The sequence below is a fragment of the Centropristis striata genome, chromosome 17 (assembly GCF_030273125.1).
Source record: "Centropristis striata isolate RG_2023a ecotype Rhode Island chromosome 17, C.striata_1.0, whole genome shotgun sequence".
NCBI classification, from domain to species: Eukaryota; Metazoa; Chordata; class Actinopteri; order Perciformes; family Serranidae; genus Centropristis; species Centropristis striata.
Genome location: NC_081533.1, coordinates 4,224,670 through 4,247,042, shown reverse-complemented (window position 1 = coordinate 4,247,042; position 22,373 = coordinate 4,224,670). Strand labels below are relative to the sequence as shown.

At 33.0% G+C, this 22,373-nt stretch overlaps 2 protein-coding genes across 2 annotated transcripts; one reads left to right on the top strand and one right to left on the bottom strand.

Moving 5' to 3' along the window:
- Positions 1-199: 199 nt before the first annotated feature.
- On the bottom strand, positions 200-9,008 carry LOC131989511 (transmembrane protein 272-like). The gene is made up of 6 exons (XM_059354753.1): positions 8,888-9,008; positions 5,054-5,203; positions 3,888-3,980; positions 2,513-2,563; positions 2,196-2,402; positions 200-689 (listed from the first exon to the last, which is right to left on the bottom strand). Exons 2-6 carry the CDS (start codon positions 5,199-5,201, stop codon positions 472-474), a joined length of 717 nt encoding a protein of 238 aa, XP_059210736.1. The 5' UTR covers positions 5,202-5,203; positions 8,888-9,008; the 3' UTR covers positions 200-471.
- Positions 6,485-20,718, top strand: tm4sf5 (transmembrane 4 L six family member 5). The gene is made up of 5 exons (XM_059354756.1): positions 6,485-7,011; positions 9,168-9,248; positions 10,164-10,300; positions 16,212-16,404; positions 19,500-20,718. The coding sequence occupies exons 1-5, from the start codon at positions 6,838-6,840 to the stop codon at positions 19,515-19,517; spliced, it is 603 nt and encodes a 200-aa protein (XP_059210739.1). The 5' UTR covers positions 6,485-6,837; the 3' UTR covers positions 19,518-20,718.
- Positions 20,719-22,373: the final 1,655 nt, after the last annotated feature.

The following is a 22,373-nucleotide window of genomic DNA, read 5'->3' as shown; positions in this document are numbered from 1 at the left end:
ACAACAGCAGAATTATTTTCCCATTAAAATTTTTCTCATATTTCTGAGATAATTATTTAATTACTTCAGAAACACAGAGTAAAATATTTATTTTCTCAAGTGAATGAATTATGCCTCTGTAAAAAAAATGTTAATATCAAATGAAATAACAAATATATATAGATATAGAAGTTTAAGAAACAAAAAAGGAAAAACAATGAATGCATATGACGAAAAACATAACAATAACAAAGTTATTACAGTTGATTAATACATTAATTACCTGACTGATAAAATAATAACTAGTAGCTAATTTAATTTATTATTATTTATTATAATAATGTGAAAATCAGTGTTTAAGCATAAAATAACTATTACCCAGGGCATAATTTATGATAATACCATTATAAAGTCCCATTCAGAGCACTTTGACATATATTTGGTGTATTTACAGACATAATAAGATAATCACATGATCCATCAGTCCGCGCCTCATACATGCCCATAGGTGTTAGTGTGTGTGTGTGCAGGACTCATCAGCACACAACACACCAGTCCTCTACAGAGTCCGGCCAGCAGCACCAGGACCACCGCCGTCTCCCACACGGCGTTCCACAAAGCAAACGTGTACAAAGTTTTATCGCAGAAAACTCCGTCAGCAGCTGATCGGTCGTAGCTCGGCTGGTAGACGGAGAAGACCCACACGTCACCTGGAGGAGCAACAACATTCAAATTAAACTTTATTGTTGTACTTTATGTTCAAACACCAGCTGGTTTAAATATCTTTTTTAAATAAAAACACTGTTTTTTACAATGTACAGGGATGCAGGAGGGCTTTTTAAAATTCACTGGTGGTTATGATGGTCATTGGTTGTTCATTTATTTATTGTTGATATATATATATTATATATATATACATTATATAATATATGCATATGTATGGTAATGGGTAAGTGGGATGGAATTATTATGACACATATGGGAGTATCATCGGAGTAGTAAATATTTATAAAAGACAAAATAAATCAATTTATATGTTGTAATATATAAATTATATATATATATATAAACAATTCGAATAAATTAGAATTAGGACAATTTGAAAAAAAAGATATAATTGATGATGATAATAATATTTATAATAATAATAATAATAATAATAACAATCGTATAGCACAATTGTTCTATACAATTAAATATTAAAGGAAAGAATCAATCAATCAATACACATGTATACATTTTATAGCACAATGTGTCCAAAAAAATGACAGAAAACAACATATTATAGGATGTCCAAATTTTTTTTTAAAGATCATAAATGCTAAAATGCCCTGAAATGCTTATTATGGTTTTATTATACTGTGTTGAACATATCATCATATAATATCTCAGAAAAACACCATATTATAGGATGTGAAATAGAGATTTCAAACAGAATTTGAAGGGTTTTGTTGCCCTCTGTGTTACCTGCCAGGATCCAGCAGTTCAGAAACAGGCTCAGTAAACAGGACAGACAGGCTTATTATAGTTTTGTTATACTGTGTTGAACATATCATAATATAATCTGTCAGAAAACACCGTGTGATAGGATGTGAAATAGAGATTTAAAAGTAAGTAAGTAAACTATTTATATAGCACCTTTCGCAGACAGAGAGACAAAGTGCTTCACATTAACAGAGGATAAACAAGTCAAAAAGAATAAATCAAAATAACATAAAATAACATAAACATAAAATAAAAATGTAAATACAAGTTTTAAAAGACCAAAACAACAGCAATTAAACAACCATAGCAGACCCAGAGCAACTAATCAGAAGCCTGAACAAATAGAGGAGGGTTGTGTTGCCCTGGGTCTTACCTGCCAGGATCCAGCCGTAGAGGAACAGGCTCAGTAAACAGAGCAGGCAGGCTAATTATGGTCTTATTATACTGTGTTGAACATATCATAGTATAATCTGTCAGAAAAACACCATGTTATAGGATGTGAAATAGAGATTTTAAACAGTAATTGAAGGGTTTTGTTGCCCTCTGTGTTACCTGCCAGGATCCAGCAGTACAGAAACAGGCTCAGTAAACAGAGCAGGCAGGCTTATTATGGTTTTATTATACTGTGTTGAACATATCATAGTATAATCTGTCAGAAAAACACCACTTTATATGATGTTAAATAGAGATTTCAATCAGTAATTCGAGGGTTGTGTTGCCCTGGGTCTTACCTGCCAGGATCCAGCAGTAGAGGAACAGGCTCAGTAAACAGAGCAGGCAGGCTCTGAGGCCTCCTGGCTGCTGCTGCTGAGGCCAGGCCGCCTCTCTCTCACAGGGGAAGGTAACAAACGGGACCATGAGCAGCGCTCCCAGAGCCAGCCCCAGCAGGTAGCTGGGAATGTTGGGCTGCTGAGGGCACTCATTGAAATACACAACACCTGGACAGAGAATGGACGGCACAAAGGACGAGTTAGAGACGGCTGGCTCACACAACACACTCTAAAATGTATAAATAGTGACACAGAGTGAGGAGGAAGAGGAAACAGACCGAAGAAGACTCGAGCCACAGCCATGACAGCCTGCCCCACCGTCACTGCAGCTATAGGGGGAAATATATAAAAAAGAAAATGTAATATTTTGAGTTATGTGTATGTTTTGTCAATAATGATATAATATTTTTTTTCATTAAAGCATTGAGCTTTGTTTTTAAAAGTTCTGTACAATTAAATATTAAAGGAAAGAATCAATCAATCACTCAATTAATCAAACTTATAATAATAATACGACAGAAAACATAAATAAAATAAAGGCTAAAAACAGTAATTAGAGAACAAAGCACACACACACACACACACATATATATATAGGCTATATATATATATATATATATATGTATGTATAGTGGGTGCTGAAGAATACATACTTAAATGATTATAACACATGTGATTATATTATTGTAATTATGGGAGTAGTAAATGTTTATACAAAGACAAAAGAAATCAATATGTAATAATATATAACATAAATGGTTGATAAATTAAATTACATTTTGGAGGTCATATTTGGTGTGTTTTATATATATATATATATATATATATATATATATATAATTTCAAATATTTCTAATAACATATTATTTATTTATTATTTATCTAATAATAATAATAATAATAATAATAATAATAAATTAATATATGTGCAGAAAATAAAAGCTTTCTGAAAACTAGAAAATAGATACAAATTAAGAAAAATATGTAAATAATTTAAAACAAGTTCAATAACAGATAAAAAATAATTAAATAAATATTTAAAAGATATAAGTAATTAAAATAAAATCAATAAAAATTAATAAAATAATTTAATGTTAATAATAATTAAATATGTGTGTGTGTAGAAAATAAAAGCCTTTTAAAGACTAGATAATAATAATAATAATTAATCATAATAATTACATATTAGAATAAACCAAATAACAAATCAAATCAAAGTACAAATACACTTGATTATTATTATCATTAACTTACTATAAATGAAACCAAAAGCTTCTTTTACCTTAACCAAAAGTATGTTAAAGCAACCGAATTAAAAAAATAAAATAAAAAGAATATATATTTAAATATCTATCTCCCTAAATAGATAATACACAGTAATAAAGTTATTTTAGGGGGGGAATATATTTGTAGTTTATCAGAAAAATCGATATGTCATATTCTTTTTATTATCACACCATGCTAAAGTTAAACTGTTTAAAACTGATGATGGTGATTTAACTTCATATTGATCAAAACGACCTTTAAGCAGAAGTTGACGGTCTGTTATGTTATTATTATTATTATTATTATTATTATTATTGTTATTATCTGTTATATTAGACTATCAGAATAGTTTTTCTGGGTGTACCTAATAAACTGGCCACCACTCACCTGACAGTCTGGGTGGTCTGGGTGGTGTTGGTCTCACCTGGAGCCTCCACACGGCAGCCAGAGTTATTGTCACTGGGCGGTCTGTAGGGGGCGCTAGAGAGCAGATTAAAAGTAACAATAAAATATAAATAAATATATAAATGCACAGACAGAGAGATGTTTTAGTTGTTGTCTGCTTCATTATTTGTCCAAAATTGAGTTTGTCTAATCTGAACTGTGAGATTGTGTTCAGTGAGACAACATGCATGTTAAATTGGGTTTCACCACTCAAAAAGGATGAAAACTACTGCTCTAAAGTGTCTTTTTTTGGTCATTTTGTGTCTTTTTGGGTCATTTTGTTTCCTTTTTTTGGTCATTTTGTAGAATTGAAAAAACATTTTCGTTAACTGAAATAAAAATAAAAACAAGAGTTTTTAAAATAACGATAACTAACTGAAACTGTATTTTGTTGTTACATAACTAACTAAAACTAACAAAAATTATAGTGAAAATGTCCTTCGTTTTCGTCTTTTTCAACTTTTTTCATCCGTTGATCCGGTTGATATGAAATCTATTTCATCTATCTGGTTTTATGATTAATAAACTTATTGGGGCTGAGATGGATCAGACAAAGGAAATAAAGGAAACATTTATTGGGACTTTATTGAATCTGGCACCCAACAAATACCCCATTACAAAAAAAACTAAAACTAATAAAAACTAAACTAAAACTAAGCATTTTCCAAAAAATAAAAACTAATTAAAACTAGTAAACTCACTCTAAAAACTAATTAAAACAAACTGAATTTGAAAACAAAAAATCACAACGAAACTAAAACTAAAACTAATGAAAAATCCAAGTTGATGGATCCAAGCTGAAGATTGATAAACTGATATCAGATTGATAAACTGATCTAAATTGGGACGGGGTGGGATGACAAGGATCTCCGTCTTTGAGATGTGGAGATGTCCACAAGACAAGCAGAGAAAGTTAAGTCCATGAAATAACCCTGAGGTAAGCAGATCCAAACATAACCAATTTTTGTAAGAGCTAAACCTTATTAAACGTAATAAAAACACCTTATTTGAGACACACTTTGCCCACTAATCACCTGAAACACCTGAACCAGGCTGGATTAACAGCTACAGCTGATTAAATCTATGTGATCATAGAAGAACACACTGACCTGCCATTACAGCTGGACGTGTCCCTGAACGCCTCGTTGAAGACAGATCAGACTGAAGACTCTGAGAGGAACAGCTTTCGATTACTATCTGATGTTTTGGTGGCGAGGTGAAACAGGACGAGCTGGCTCTGCAGGGCTGGTATGTCATGACTGTCATGTGAAGAAAGTGAAACTAAATGATCCCATATATGGGCATTATTTATTTATTCACTTATTCTACTGAGAACATTTAGAGTGACGTCAATTAAATATTTTCAGAATCAAATATTCATGCAGCAAACAGCAAAAACAGGAGTCTCAAACTCGCAGCGAGGCCCTCGTGACAATATTTTGTGGCCTCCACCTTGATATGAAAGGGTCATTTTGTGTCTTTTTATGTAACTTTGTGGCTTTTTAAAATCATTTTGTGTATTTTTTTGTCATTTTGTGTATTTTTTTTGTCATTTTGTGTCTTTTTTTAAATAATTTTGTGTCTTTTTTTAATAATTTTGTGTCTTTTTTTAAATAATTTTGTGTATTTTTTTGTAATTTGGTGTCTTCTTTTAACAATTTTGTGTCTTTTTTGTAATTCTGTGTATTTTTTTTGTCATTTTGTATCTTTCTTTTTAAAGTAATTTAGTGTTTTTTCTGTAATTTTGTGTCTTTTTTTGTAATTTTGTGTCTTTGTTGGTCATTTTGTGTCTTTTTTTTTAGTAATTTTGTGTCTTTTTTGGTGATTCTGTGTATTTCTTGGTCATTTTGTGTATTTTTTGTCATTTTGTATCTTTGTTTTGTAATTTTGTGTCTTTTTTTGGTAATTTTATGTATTTTTCAAGTAATTTAGGGTTTTTTTCTATCATTTTGTGTCTTTTTTAAAATAATTTTGTCTTTTTTAAATAATTTTGTGTCTTTTTTAAATAATTTTGTGTATTTTTTTGTATTTTGGTGTCTTCTTTTAACAATTTTGTGTCTTTTTTGTAATTTTGTGTCTTTTTTTGTCTTTTTGTATCTTTCTTTTTAAAGTAATTTAGTGTTTTTTCAGTCATTTTGTGTCTTTTTTTGTAATTTTGTGTCTTTTTTGGTGATTCTGCAAATTTTTTGATCATTTTGTGTCTTTTTTTGGTCATTTTGTGTCTTTTTTTGGTCATTTTGTGTCACTTATGATCATTTTGTGTCTTTTTTTAGTAACTTTGTGTCTTTTTTGGTCATTTTGTGTCTTTTTTTGCTCATTTTGATCCTGCCTCCAGCGGCCCCCAGGTAATTAGAGTTTGGGGCCCCTGCCTCATCCTGTATTGACTCATTAGACTCTGTGTATCTGTGGATGACGAAGCTTTTATTCTTCATCCTGCTGGAGGCCGAGCCCTCTCTGCTGTTTGCTATCGGCCATAAATAGAGCAAACACACTGATATCAACCTGAGCAGGTATCAAAGGGCGCCCAACCGCATCATCACACACACACACACACACACACACACACACACACACACACCTCATTTCTGTGCTCTTTGCTCACGTTTGTATTTTGTCTTTGACATTGGAGGGGAAGTAGGTGTTTTTTTATATTTTCTCTGAGTCCTTGTAGAGACTCACAGGTTGACATCAGATTGCAGGCGGCCTCACCGACCAACACTCGGCCTTTGTTCCCTCTCTGCTTCCTGTCTGACTGTCACTGTGTGTTTGACTTTCAGAGGAACAGCAGAACTTCTCCTCGCTGACTGTCGCCTGCTTTCTTTCACTGATTCGCCTGCTCTTCCCTGAGAGGAAAAGGTTCTCAAAGCAGCAAATAAGGAAAAGAAAAGCCACTATGTGCTGTACGGGGAAGTGTGCCCGCCTGGTGGGCCTGATCCTGCTGCCGTCCGCCTTCATCTGCATGATCTCCAACCTGCTGCTGTTCTTCCCCGACGGCAACAGCCTCGACAACGACCAGATCTCGCTGCAGGTCTGGCTGATGGGGGGGCTGATCGGAGGAGGCCTCTTTGTGAGTATCTGAGTCTGTTTACAGAGTCTGGTTGGATGTTTTACTGGCTGGTTTATTGGACTTTTCTGCCATTAACTTTGCTCTGTGTAAACCTATAAAGATCTCGTTAAGTTCTGAGTATTATCACTGTGGGTTGATTGACTGTAGGACTGGAATTTTAGAAGGATTTTATTTTGTTCTAGCAGATACAAGCTTTATACATATCATACCAATACCAATTGAAAAAAAAAAAAAATCTATAATTTTAATTTATTTTTAATTATTTATTTATTCCCTGTTAAGCATCTTTGAGTGTTAAGAAAAGCACTATATAAATGCAATGTATTATTATTATTATTATTATTATTATTATTGTTATAAAATAACTTTTGAAGGTTCTGTTAAAAATACTGTATTTTTTATTTTATTTATTTATTTATTTATTTATTTCCTGTTAAGCGTCTTTGAGTGTTTAGAAAAGCGCGATATAACTGCAATGTATTATTATTATTATTATTATTATTATTATTAATAATAATAATAATAATAATAATAATAATAATAATAAATAACTTTTTAAGGTTCTCTTAAAATAATTATATTTTTAATTTTATTTATTTATTTTTCACTATTGTCATAGCTTCGATTAGAAGTGATTTTTCAATTGTTTGATAACTACAATATTCCCCCAAAATAACCTCATATTTAGTCACTACTGCTACAATAATTTTATTGTCAGTATTACTGTGGGTTGATTAACTGTAGGACTGTCTTTTTAGAAGGATCTTTTTTTTTTTAGCAGATACAAACTTAATAAATATCATACCAATACCAATTTAAAAAAAAAATCTATATATTTTAGAATGGAGAATATACACATTTTTCTCTATTGACGACTATAACTTTGATATTGTTGGTACATTTAGCTGGGAATACTACATATTTTTACTAGAGCAACATTAACAAGACTTTCATTGTGAAGTTATGACACAATTTGCCATTTATAGATTAAAGCAGGGGTCTCAAACTCAAATTACCTGGGGGCCACTGGAGGCAGTATTAAAATGACCAAAAAAAGACACAAAATTACTAAAAAAAGACACAAAATGACAGAAAAAGACACAAAATGACAGAAATAACTAAATTACTTAAAAAACACACACAATTACCAAATAAGACACAAAATAACCAAAAAAGACACAAAAGTATTTTAAAAAGACACAAAATAACAGAAAAAGACACAAGGTTACCAAAAAAGATACAAAAAGAGCAAAAAAAGATACAAAATTACTAGAAAAAGACACAAAATGACAAGAAAAGATACAAAATTACTAGAAAAAGACACAAAATGACAAAAAAAGATACAAAATTACTAGAAAAAGACACTAAATGACAAGAAAGACACAAAATGACTGAAAAAAACACTAAGTTACTTTAAAAAGACATAAAATGACCAAAAAAAGACACAAAATGACAAAAAAGATACAAAATTACTAGAAAAAGACACAAAATGACAAAAAAGACACAAAATGACAAAAAAGACACAAAATGACTGGAAAAAAACACTAAATTACTTTAAAAAGACACAAAATAACCAAAAAAAGTAATTAAAGGGACCTTCCACACACAACACAGTAAAGTAAATTCATATAAAACTCACATTAAACTTTGAGACCCATGGATTAAAACATCTCCTCTACTTCCTCATCAATAAGAACACACACACACACACACACACACACACACACTCACACACACACACACACACACACACAGATCAGATAATAGAAGTTTCCACCAACTTTATCTTGGCGTTTTAAAGGTCGACAAGGCCAATAAATATTTCATAAATTAATAAATGAGAGAACTTTGATCGTCTTTATCTCAGTTATATTACCGTTTGGATCAGGGACCAGGAAGTAGGGTTTCTGTTGGGTGTCAATGTCTGCTGGGACGAGAGAGGAAAGCTGCTGTCAGGATTCACAAATATTTACTTTAAGAGATAAGAAAAGATACACACGCACACACACACACACACACACACACACACACACATGAAATGAAAACGTGTTGACAGGCACACACAAAAAAAAACACACTTCTACATATTAAAACTCTTTAAAAAAGCTTATAAAGTTTGTGATAAAAACTAAATGTCTTATTTTTTTTCTTTTCAGATGCTGTGTCCGAGCTGCTCCGCTATCAGGGCCGGGGGCAAGGGTTGCTGCGGGAACGGTTGCTGTGGCAACCGTTGCCGGGTGAGTTAAGCCATTTAAAAAGATTGACATTAATAAACCGGACTGATAGTGACGGGTGGTGTCATATAAAATACCAACACTGGACTCATGTTGGTTTTATCAGGAATGAATCATCCTGTTATCTTATTTTATCACATGGAATGTTCACTGTAAAAAAAAAATGTCTGGAGCTTTTATTTTGAAAAACTGCCAAACCACGACAGTAAAAGACCGTAAAATGATAAATGAGTTAATTCAGTTTTTATTCTCGTGGGACATTTTATTTGTGTCTTGTGTGTTTAGCGTAACAATTTGGGTAATTTTGTGTATTTTTTGCTCATTTTCGGTCTTTTTGTGTCTTTTTTTTAGTCTTTTTGTGTCTTTTTTAGTGTCTTTTAGTGTCTTTTTTTAGTCATTTTGTGTCTTTTTGTGTCTTTTTTTAGTCTCTTTGTGTCTTTTTTGGTGTCTTTTTGTTTCTTTTTGTTTAGTCTTTTGTGTCTTTTTTTAGTCATTTTGTGTCTTTTTGTGTCTTTTTTTAGTCATTTTTGTATCTTTCTTAGTCATTGTGTGTCTTTTTTTAGTCATTCTGTGTCTTTGTGTGTCTTTTTGTAGTCTTTTTGTGTCTTTTTTGGTAATTTTCTGTCTTTTTGTGTCTTTTTATAGTCATTTTGTGTCTTTTTTTGGTCATTTTGTGTATTTTTTAGACATTTGTGTCTTTTTTTTAGTCATTTTGTGTCTTTTTGTGTCTTTTTGTGTCCTTTTTTAGTCATTTTGTGTCTTTTCTGCTTTGTTTTTACGTCTGGATGTGATAAAGAAGTCATGCTTTGGTGCTTTTGGAGGCTCCAGAGGGTTAAAGAGCAACATTAGTCTGCTTTGGACAAGTAATTCCAAAAAATATGGAGAGCAAACTAATGGTGGTGTGTGTTTCTCCTCCAGATGCTGAACTCTGTGTTCTCGTCTGCGTTCGGCGTGGTCGGAGCCATCTACTGCACCAGCGTGGCCTCGGCCGGGCTCGCCATCGGGCCCAAGTGTCAGCTGGGAGACGGGAAATGGGATTATCCCTTTGAGGACACGTGAGTGATTCTCTCATCATCATCACACTCTGAGAAATGATCCAAGGAGCCTGTAAATCTGACAGTCATATAAATATAAAGGTATTAATACTAAATATAAATGCTGAATATCATCATGATGAGTATTTGACATCAAAATCCATTAGTAGAACTCCAACAGGAATCTGTTTTTGTGTCTTTTTTGTGTCTTTTTTTAGTCATTTGGTGTCTTTTTTGGTATTTTTTGTGTCTTTTATTGGTGTTTTTGTTGTCTTTTTTGTGTCTTTTTTTAGTCATTTTGTGTCTTTTTCTGTATTTTTTTGGTATTTTTTTGTCTTTTTGAGTCTTTTTTTATCATTTTGTGTCTTTTTTGGTATTTTTTTGTGTTTTTTTGTTTCTTTTTTGTCTTTTTTTGTCTTTTTTGTGTCTTTTTTTAGTCACTTTGTGTCTTTTTGTGTCTTTTTTGGTGTTTTTTGTGTCTTTTGTTGGTCTTTCATCAAAAGAACTCCAACAGGAATCTGTTTTTCTGTCTTTTTTGTGTGTTTTGTTTTTATTTTGTGTCTTTTTGTGTCTTTTTTGGTATTTTTTGTGTCTTTTATTGGTCTTTTTGTGTCTTTTTTGGTGTTTTTGTGTGTCTTTTTTTGGTCTTTTTGTGTCTTTTATTGGTCTTTCATCAAAATTCATTGGAAGAACTCCAACAGGAATCTTTGTGTAAAAATATCTACATATAAATTAAGTTTACCTCTTCAAAATAAATTAATATTTGACCCACAGATTATATGGTTTAAATATTTGTAATAATAAGTGTAAAATCAGTCAGTACAAAAAATGTTTTTTTAAGTAAATCATTAGCAAATTTGCAGTTTTATCCTACAAATGTTTTCAATTATATTTACTCAGTTTGTGTAGTGATTTCCACTCAGTTTTCCATATAATATGGTAAACATAATATTTCAGTTACAATTTAAGTATAATATATGTGGTAATTGAGCCAATAAGTCAATTAATTCAGACGTACGTGAAAATATTACTTAAATTTACTGATTACTCATGTTTTGTTCAACAGATATGAGAGCTTTTAAATCAACTCAATGTTTTAAGTTTAAAAATGTCGCACTGGTTAAATAAAGTAACATGCAGTATTATTTTCTAGAGTGCACTGAAAGCTCTTTTTGCAGCCTTATATTTCATTTGCAGCCCTGACTTGTTTTGTCAGCTATGCTGCTTTATTAATTTAAGCATCTTTATTTTTATAGCAGCAGAAGAGTTTCAGTTCTTGATTTTACTAAATTAAAAAAGCAATAATTTTTAAATCCAGTAGGGGGCAGACTGGACCAGCACTTATTTTGCAGATTCAGGCCAATTGTGGCCCTCGTGGTGATATTTTGTGGCCCCCACCTTGATATGAAAGTTTAATGTGAGTTTTATATGAATGGCACTTTACCGTGTTGTGTATGGAAGGTCTCTTTAATTACTTTTTTTGGTAATTTTGGGTCTTTTTTTGCTAATTTGTGTCTTTTTTTCAAGTAATTTATTTTTTTTCCTGTCATTTTGTGTCTTTTTTAAATAATTTTGTGTCTTTTTTGGTAATTCTGTGTATTTTTTTGGTCATTTTGTGTATCTTTTGTCATTTTGTATCTTTTTTTTGTAATTTTGTGTCTTTTTTTGTAATTTTATGTATTTTTCAAGTAATTTAGGGTTTTTTTCTATCATTTTGTGTCTTTTTTTTAAATAATTTTGTGTCTTTTTTGGTAATTCTGTCTCTTTTTTGGTCATTTTGTGTCTTTTTTTAAAAAAGTAATTTAGTGTTCTTTCAGTTATTTTGTGTCTTTTTTAGTAATTCTGTGTCTTTTTTGTAATTTTGTGTCTTTTTTTGGTCATTTTGTGTCTTTTTTTTTAGTAGTTTTGTGTCTTTTTTGGTCATTTTGATACTGCCTCCAGCGACCCCCAGGTAATTAGAGTTTGTTGTAGGCGATAAATAAATATGACCTAAAATAAAGCAGCAGCCAAAGAGATCACTGTGCTGTGAGACCTGATCAGCTCCACTGAAGCATTTTACAAGCTTCGGTTTATAAAAGTGGATGATGTGATGAAGGCCCATCAGCTGATTGTCCATTAAGAAACATGAGCGTGTTGTTTGTATGGAGGTTATTGTTGTCCATCAGTCTAAAGGGCGCCACTGGTTACAGGGAGGGGAACCAGGTTTAATCACCCAATGCATGCTGGGATATTAATACTTAACCTCAGGTTGTCCTTCCTCAAAAACCTCAGTTTCCTCTTTTTCTGTTTCTCTGTGTTCAAATCCTGATAACTGTCTTTATACACAATACACAATAAACCAGCATTAGTTGAAGTATTCTAATATATACAATCGGACTTTATGAATAGATTTTAGACCAATGCTGATACTCATCAATAACTGATATGGCGGCCAATATAATATAAAAAATATCTTTTTTATGTGAATTGTGCATCACTCTGCAAATCTAACACAGAAAGCTACTTTCTCTAACAAAAACATTATTAAATAGTATTTAAAGATGCTATCCATTATTATAATATTAGACAGACAATGTATTACATCATCAGCCAATTCTATAAATGATAACAGAGAAAATAAAGAATAAATAGGAATAAAATAAATAGCTGAATAAACATCATTACTGTTCAGTTTCAGTTATTTTCTGAATATTAAAAAGCAATAAATAAATAAATAAAAAATATATATAGGATATGTTTTTCCTTCTATAAAAGATCACTAGAATAAATTAGAATTTAAAATAATTATTTTAATTTGTTTCTTCTTTAAGTAATTTACTTTTTTTTCTGTCATTTCGTGTTTTTTTTTTGGTAATTTTGTGTCTTTTGTAAATAATTTTGTGTCTTTTTTAGGTAATTTTGTGTCTTTTTGGTAATTCTGTGTATTTTTGGTTAATTTTGTGTCTTTTTTGTCATTATGTGTCTTTTTTTTTAGTAATTTTGTGTCTTTTTTTGGTAATTTTGATACTGCCTCAAGCGGCCCCCAGGTAATGAAGGTAAATAAAGTTTGAGACCCCTGATTCAAATAGAACATCTTATTTATAAATCTTTTTTGAGAAGGATATTATAATAATCTTTCAGTTTTGGAGTGTTGGCTGGGACAAACAAGCAATTTAACGATTTTAAATAAGAGATCATAAAAAACATGAATTAGTTAGCAACCCTAATCTAATAACTTTGGTAATTTTCCGTTTAAATCTCCATTATTCTGTATTTTAAACGTGTTACTGTGAGTGTTTGTTGAGTGTTTCAGAGTGGAAACGGAGGAACAGATCAACGTGTTCTGTCCAAAGTCACAAATCCCAATTATGTGTCCTCGTTAAACTTCACGGATTAATGAATGAGTGAATTCATTGATCAGCTTTAGAGGAGCTGCTTGGGACAGACAGGCTAGCTGCTACGCTAACACTTTACAATAACCATCATTTATAAATGTAAACAGATAGTTTATTAATGTTTAATCATCATTTATAAACCAAATATAGGCCATTTAAAATGGTAAATACATCATTTATTAATATTTAACTAACTAAATAATTTATAAATTACTAATAGATGGTATATTAATGTAAGTTTATAGTTACTTTACCATTAAATTATAATTAATAGTTTATTAATAGTTTTAGTTGCACTCATTTTAACATGTTTAACACCATATTAAGTATGTTAATGATTCTGAAATGATTCATATTCACCTTTAAGAAATTGTTTTATAACATTTAAAGAGTAATATGTATAGCACTTTGTAAATGGTTAATTAATAATGAGGGCACCACAGTCCATAGACACTTTTAAAAAGGACTAAAAACTTTCCTTTTTAGCAAAACCTTTGGTTCCTCCCGTCTAGATGGTTTTTAGATTATGTATGTATGTTTTCTGTTTTTTTTTATCCTTTTTATAATTAGACTGTTATGCTTTTAACCTGTAGCACTTTGAGATTTCCTGTAATGTAAAGTGCATTACAAATAAAATGTATTATTATTATTATTATTATTATTATTAATTGGTCTATAAACCATCTATAAACATCATTTAGTTGTTATTGTAAAGTGTTACAGCTGCTTCCTCTTTAGTTGATCTTCTCATGTGACTCTGAGTCAGAAAGTGAGAATATTTCCCCAAATGTCAAAACCATTCCTTTACTTTCACATTAGTAATCTTGTTTTTAAAACAGCTGAATGTTCCTTTTCTCCAACATGTGTTTTATTTCTCCACTCCTCACTTGTTCCACTCACCTTCTGACTGATTTTTTTTCTTTAACCTTTATTTAACCAGGAAATATCCCATTGAGATTAAGAACTCCCTTTTCTTTAAGGGAGCCCTGGCCAAGAGGCAGCAAACACTAAATACAGTTACATATTTATATAAGACACAGACCTTAAACGCATCATGAGAAACAAGTGCATGTTGTGGAATTGGCCTCAATAACTCTCAGTTTGGATTTAACCCTTTATCAGGCAAAGAACTATATTTGGTAATATTTCGAGAAAAAAGTTGCGAATTTACTAGATTAAAGTGGCAAATCTGCACGAAAAAAGTCACAGATTTACGAGAAAAAAGTGGGGAAAAAGCAACTTTTTTCTCCCAGATTCACCACTTTAAATCTCATAAATCTACGCATTTTTTTCTCTCGTAGATTTGCCATTTTAATCTCATAAACTTTTTTTCTCAAAATATTATTTTCGTATGTGTTTTTTTTTACACATTCTGGCAGTATGTAATATCCTCCAATATTCTCTATGGTTGAAATTTGGAATTTGAAAGTATTTCAATGAGTGTCCTATTAAGGGTTAAAGTGGTGAATCTGGGAGAAAAAAAGCTGTTTTTTCCCCACCTTTTTCTCGTAAATCTGCAACTTTTTTTCTTGTAGGTTTTCCACTTTAAATCTAGTAAATTTGCAACTTTTTTACTCAAAATATTACCTGAAGTTACCAAATATGGTTCTTTGCCTGATAAAGGATTAAAGAAAACAAAGAAACAAAGTCAGTTAGTTTCCAGTCTTTCTGTAGCAGATTCCAGCATAAGGTGCAGAGTAAACAAATGCCCTTCGACCCAACTCTGCAAAAAGGGACAGAAAGCAACAATTGATCTTGTGAACGAAGAGAATAAAAATAAAAAATAAAAGTTAGAGCAGGACATCCTACCAGAGAGTATCATTCACTATGCTGAGTGGACATCTACAGTTAGTAATGAAGCTCAGAGAAGCTGATAAACACTAACAATCAATCAAACAAACATCTGATACATTGTTCCTCGACTCTCGACTTGTTCTGCTGGATGCATATTTCCATTAAAGGAACACTCCACCGTTTTTTCATATTAAAACATGTTATTCGGTCAAGTAAGACGAGTTGATACAGACCTCTTGCGTCTCAATGCGTGCACTCAATCGCCCTGGCGCGCGGCGCCACTTGGCTAGCACTTAGCTTAGCCCAGTTCATTCATTAGGATCCAAACAGATGGACACTCCTGAGGGGAGAAGATTTTTCAGGAGTGATGATATTACTGCGCCGAGTCGAAGTGCTCCCAAGTGCTATTCCGCCATACATTATAGTTCTCCTTTTTATCCGCTTAGAAAAGCGCCACGTTTTATTTTGTATCGCCATACTTGGTCGTTTAACTACTCGTGTAGCTGTATTTAAATAGGGAAAACGTGGAGGAGTTTGGTCGCTTCTAACTGTCCATCTGTTTGGATCCTAATGAATGAACTGGGCTAAGCTAAGTGCTAGCCAAGTGGCGATTGAGTGCACGCATTGAGACGCAAGAGGTCTGTATCAACTCGTCTTACTTGACCGAATAACATGTTTTAATATGAAAAAACGGTGGAGTGTTCCTTTAAAGCCATGTGAGTGTTGGACATTGCTTTAAGCTCTACTGCTCTTCTCCCTCACAGTGTTAACGGCAGCTACCTGACCAACCAGACCATGTGGTCAACATGTGCCTACCCCGACAACGCCGTGATGTGGCACGTGGTGCTCTTCTCCATCCTGCTGGCCATGGGGATGGTGCAGCTGGTGCTCTGCGGCATCCAGGTCATCAACGGCTGCCTGGGATGCATCTGTGGGGACTGTAGAGATAGGAAAGAGGTAGGGGAACTAATAAAAGCTCCAAATAATCCAGACTTGTTGACTCCATCAGACTAGAAAACAAAGCAGCGTGGAGCCCTACTGTAAATTTACCTCTAAAGTTCTGGCTGTAAACTCCATGAGGCCAGTTTCAGTTTGATGATGATATACCAAGTAAAACTGGAGACAAGCTCAAATAGATTTAGTAATCACATTTTATGTTGGACTAACGACACAAAATGACACAAAATGACTAAAAAAAGACACAAAAAGACACAAAATGACCAAAAAGACACAAAATGACCAAAAAAGACACAAAATGACTAAAAACGACACAACAAAAGACACAAAATCAAACAAAATGACTAAAAAAAGACACAAAAAGACACAAAATGACCAAAAAGACACAAAATGACCAAAAAAGACACCAAATTACTAAAAACGACACAACAACAGACACAAAATCAAACAAAATGACTAAAAAAAGACACAAAATGACCAAAAAAGAAACAAAATGACCAAAAAAGACACAAAATGACCAAGAAAAAGACACAATATGACCAAAAAACAAACGGATAAAATATTTAGGAAAAATATTTAACCCTGTGGAGTCTCCAAAAGCTCCAAATAATCCAGACTTGTTGCCTCCATCAGACTAGAAAACAAAGCAGCGTGGAGCCCTACTGTAAATTTACCTCTAAAGTTCTGGCTGTAAACTCCATGAGGCCAGTTTCAGTTTGATGATGATATACCAAGTAAAACTGGAGACAAGCTCAAATAGATTTAGTATCAAATGATAGAACTGGATGGAACCCTCTTATATGGTAGATTTGACACCTTTGTTCACATTTGAACCATTTAAAATTCTTTATTGAGCATGATCTTGTTTTGGAAGTTAAAAAAAAAAGATTCAAAATCACATTTTATGTTGAACTAAAGGACTAAAAAAGACACAAAATGACCAAAAAGACACAAAATGACCAAAAAGAGACACAAAATGACAAAAAAAAAGACATGAAATTAGAAGACAAAATTACCAAAAAACACACAAAAGAAGACACAAAATGACAAAAAAAGACACAATATGACACAAAATGACAAAAAAAAAAGACAAAAAAAGACAAAAAAAGACACAAAAAGACACAAAATGACACAAAAAAAAGACACAAAATGACCAAAAAGACACTAAATGACCAAAATTGTTACGCTAAACACACAAGAAACAAATAAATGGAGTCCCACTAGAATAAAAACCAGAGTTGAGGACCACACTATAACAAGATCACATTTATGTTGGTTTTTCTTTGTTTCTTTTTGGTTCAAAATGTTTTAATCCAGTAAGTCAGAATAAAAATCAATTATTATCAGGTCAGATAGGTGAAAAATACATACCAACATGGCATTTAAACATTGTTTAAGTGGTGAATACAGGATGGAAAGAATTCAGAAATGGACTAAATAGACCAAAAAGCCTCCAGAGAGAGTAGAGGAGATCATGAATGAATATCTTTGAAATGACACCATGAATAGTATTTCTGAGCCTGCGGTCACGAGGACCCAGAGAGGCCAGAAAAATAGAGAAGCAATTCAAGTTTAAACTAATTTTATTATCAAGCCAATATAAAGCAACATATTCTTGTTCTGCATTCACAGCAGTGGAAGTGAGATTTGACCTTTCAGCAGCTTCCTGCGTTTCTTCCATGTTTGTTTGTGGTTGTGATTTTATCAGCTGATGTGGTTTGACTGGATAAGGGCAGAAGTTGATGAACTCATTTGACATTTGGGCTCTCTATTGTGTCATTTTTACATTATTTTATGGATTAGACTAAACAACAAGATATAATAAGAGTTAATATGTGAGCTTTAGAGGTGCTTCAGTGTGTTTTGTTAGGTCAGCTGTTTCCTCACAGTGTTTCCACTAAATGAAGCTAAACTAAAATGTACAGAATCTAACTCTTAGCAGGAAAGCTAATACATATATTTTCCAAAAAATATTTACTTTGAAAGAGTTTGACTTTTAAAATACAGTTATGAATCCAGACTTATTGTTCTAGACTTGCTACTTGTGTTGCTTAAATTAAGTGTTGGTTAAATAAACGACTGTAATATACTAGAAAAATAAACTACAAAAGACTTGAAACAGAGAAAAACCCGGGACAAGCAGTTCCCCAAGCGGGGAACATAGGGATGACCCTGTTTTTGTGCTAGCAGGTTAGCTTAGCCTGCTTAGCCCAAAAGACTGAAAACAGGGAAACAGCTAGCCTAGCATGTTCAAATCCTCCTACAAAAATCTCTAAAGCTCTAAAGATAATTCACAGGTTACATCTCATTTGTTTAATCTGTATTATATCATTTTGCTATCGTAAGAAAGAGTCAGACTTGCTGTTTTCTCACATTTACAGTCTTTGTGTTAAGCTAAGCTAAGCTAAGCTAAGCTAAGCGGCTACTGTCTGTAGTTTCATACCTTCTCATTTAACTCTGGACAAGAAAGCCTTGCCTACTAAAATATCAAACTATTTTTAAATATTTAAATATTTTAAATATTTAACAATTTATTCCGGTGTGAGACTGTTTGAGTCAAATAGAGATTTAAGGCTAATTGAACATACGTAGCTGAAAGGTTTACTAGACTCGACTTTGTAAATGTTATATCCTCCTACAATAAGTAAACTGGCAGCTTGGAAGAAATACACAACAAAGGTCAGAGGTTATTCATAATTTTGCACATGCACAGTGCTTTTGAACAGAAATATCTACACCGGTTGAAGATTAAACTCAGATTTAGCACATGGTTGAACGTATAGTGAGGACTGCTAAAAATGTTTTTGCTGACTTGCATATGGACTCATTTCATTTCCTATGACCGCTAACAAGGGACATAAGTGGATTTAAAGGAAACAGCAGCAACCATACAGGATTCACAAACACCACAGTATTTAAAAACATAGTTTATCATTGTGCTATATATTTGAGTTTCATCAGGAAGTGCACATATCAACCAGTGTTTTGCATGAACATTAACATGATGCACATTTATTAACAGCTCTGTCAGTCATCTGAGTGCTTGCTTCCTGTCCAAAACATGAAATAAACATGTGACTTCTGTCCCGTTGCAGGATGAAGGCGGATTGTGAACGTGAACAACATCTCCTGGATGTAACCCTCCGTCACAACAACCAGGAGGCATTTCATTTTGTTAATATTCAGGAATATCTCTATGTGAAATAAGCTCAGTTTTTCTTTTTTGTGTCACACCAAGTCACAAGAGTCTTAGATTACTCCATTACTGTATGACTTTTATTCTCAGTCATGTGTATTGTCTGACCTGTTTCTAGATGAATTACTTAATTAATTTCTGTTAAGACTCAACAGTGAACATATGTGGATGAAAGTGTAATTGTACATAATTATTTGTTTTATGTGTCTGGGTTAACCCTTTGATGCACAACATGGGTCAAAAATGACCCGCATTCATATCCCATGTTATTTAATGCTGCTGTGTGTTTCTGTGCTCTATCTTTTGATATCAACTTATTCCATGATTGAATATTCCAAGTATTCTTTAAATATCTTGTTTTTGATAACAACTGATCATTATTTCCATTTTGCCTCTCATACTTTATGAAGAAAATCAGTTTTTGTGTTATTACATAGCTAACTACTTGGATAAGTAGCTTGCTAAGCTAACTATTTAGCCAAGAACTTAGCTAAGTAGTTAGCTTAGCAAGCAACTAGCTAACTACTTAGCCAAGAAGTTAGCTAAGTAGTTAGCTTCGCAAGCTACTTAGCTTAATACTTAGCCAAGAAGTTAGCTAAGTAGTTAGCTTAGCAAGCTACTTTAGCTAAAAATGTGTATGGGTCATTTTTCACCCATGTAATGCATTAGAAGAGTAGTGACACAAAAATGGACTTTATTGGAAAATGAATAAAAGGAAACATAAAATTAGGACGTATGATGATCAAAAACAAACTAATTGAGGAAAACCTGGAATACTGAATGATGAAAATAATTTATTGCAAAGATATAGAAGATAGAAACTCATACATATCGGGTCACTTTAGACCATGTTGTGCATCAAAGGATTAAATATACTGTATATCAGGTGAATGTGACAACACAAAAAGCTGGTGAATTAAAATATTTACAGTATATTAAACAATTTGCTTTGTTTTTTTAATGATTGGATTCATGCATAATTGTTGAAATGCCTCACTAGGGTTCTATCTCTGTGACGACCAACATTAAAATCAGTTTTTATGTGAACTTTGACGTTTTTTCTTGCGTCACTGATATTTACGGAAACTTGTGCACCGACTGCGTTACTCACTAACTCTGATTATCCAGTTGAAGAACTTCTGCGCAATCACAGTCAGGATCTCTGTCAATTACTCATCTCAGGCTGCGCCCAGTCAGCCAGACAGCCAGATCTAACAGGATTACTGTCCTCCGAGACAGGGCCAAGGGTCAGGACGCCCCCTGTGGACGCTGCAGCCACTGCAGCTGCACAAACAGACACACAATCTGGACCAGCAACATGTGCCTGGTAGGTGCAGGTTAAGCTCTTAATCTTTGCTGCCATGGAGCCGCTTCGTGGTAATTGTTACCTAACTTTTAAGTTAAAAGCCTGTTGCAGAGCAGGTAAATATAGACGCCAAACAGCCCAAAGCTCAGAGCTAAAGCCTTCATGGCAACACAGATAAAAGAGATGATGAGAGCAGTTTGTGTGCAGCCAGGTGAATAATAATAATAATAATTATGGCCTTCAGCTTTTCCGTGTATTTTGGCTTCTAGACCAAACAACTCTGTGCAAATTTCAACTTCCTGTGTTCACATTAGGTCCAGGAAGGGAAATTATGTAGCCGTGGAAAAAAAAAAAAGGCCTGTGCTGAACAGCCTGACCATCTAAGCTAAGTGATTGCCCAGTGTTATGCAGCTCTCTTATATAATGCACAGCACAAAGCGAGGAAGGAGCATAAGTGAGGAGAATTCGGAATAAAAGAATGGAGGGACAAAGGGAGGAAAACGGGAAAGGGGCCCGTTCTCAGACACTTCTCATGCAAATCGGAGCCACTCAAACAATCCAGAGAGCAAAGAAAGTGCTTTTTAAACCTCTGAAGTCCAGCAGATTCTGGTTCAAATTTGTCAACTTCCTCTGCATTAATTTCTGTCTCTGTTCAGCATCTTTCAGTCTGTCCTTACATCACATGCATGGCTCCTTTTTCTCCACACAAACTTGGCTATCAGTCAGATTTTTCATTTTATTTTAATTAACAAAGTATAAAGCTGCCAGGGACTGAAAATACAAACAAAAGACACAGGTTTCTATGGAAATGGACTTTCTCTCTCTCTGTCTCTCTCTCACTCTCTCTCTCTCTCTCTCTCTCTCTCTCTCTCTCTCTCTCTCTCTCTCTTTTTAAAACCATTTATACACACAAAAACAGCAGAAAAAATAATAAATAATAAAACTGCAAAACAGTCTATTTGCATATACATTAAAAATAGGAATAGTTTTCATTGTAGAAAGAAAATTCACACTTTAACCCTCTGGAGTCCACAAAAGTGCCAGAGCACGACGTCATCATGACATCAAAAAAAGACACAAAAATGACCAAAAATGACTAGAAAAAAGAGACAAAATGATCAAAAAAGACACAAAATTACAAAAAACAAACACAAAATTACTTGTAAAAAGACACAAAATGACAAAAAAGACACAAAAATGACACAAAATGACAAAAAAAGACATGAAAAGGTTTTCAAAAATGGACAAAATAGTCCAAGACTCCATAGGGTTAAAAATGGTCTAGAAACATAAATGTCACACTGTGAAAGCTCCTATAATTGAACTTTTAAATGGATTTCTCAGCTTGTCTACATATCATATATAAATAAAGTTATTACTGTAAATAAAACGTGTGTATTTTCAATAAATAGATGGACTCCAGAGGGTTAATGTCATGGTGGACTGATGCACAGAGTTCCTCAACAG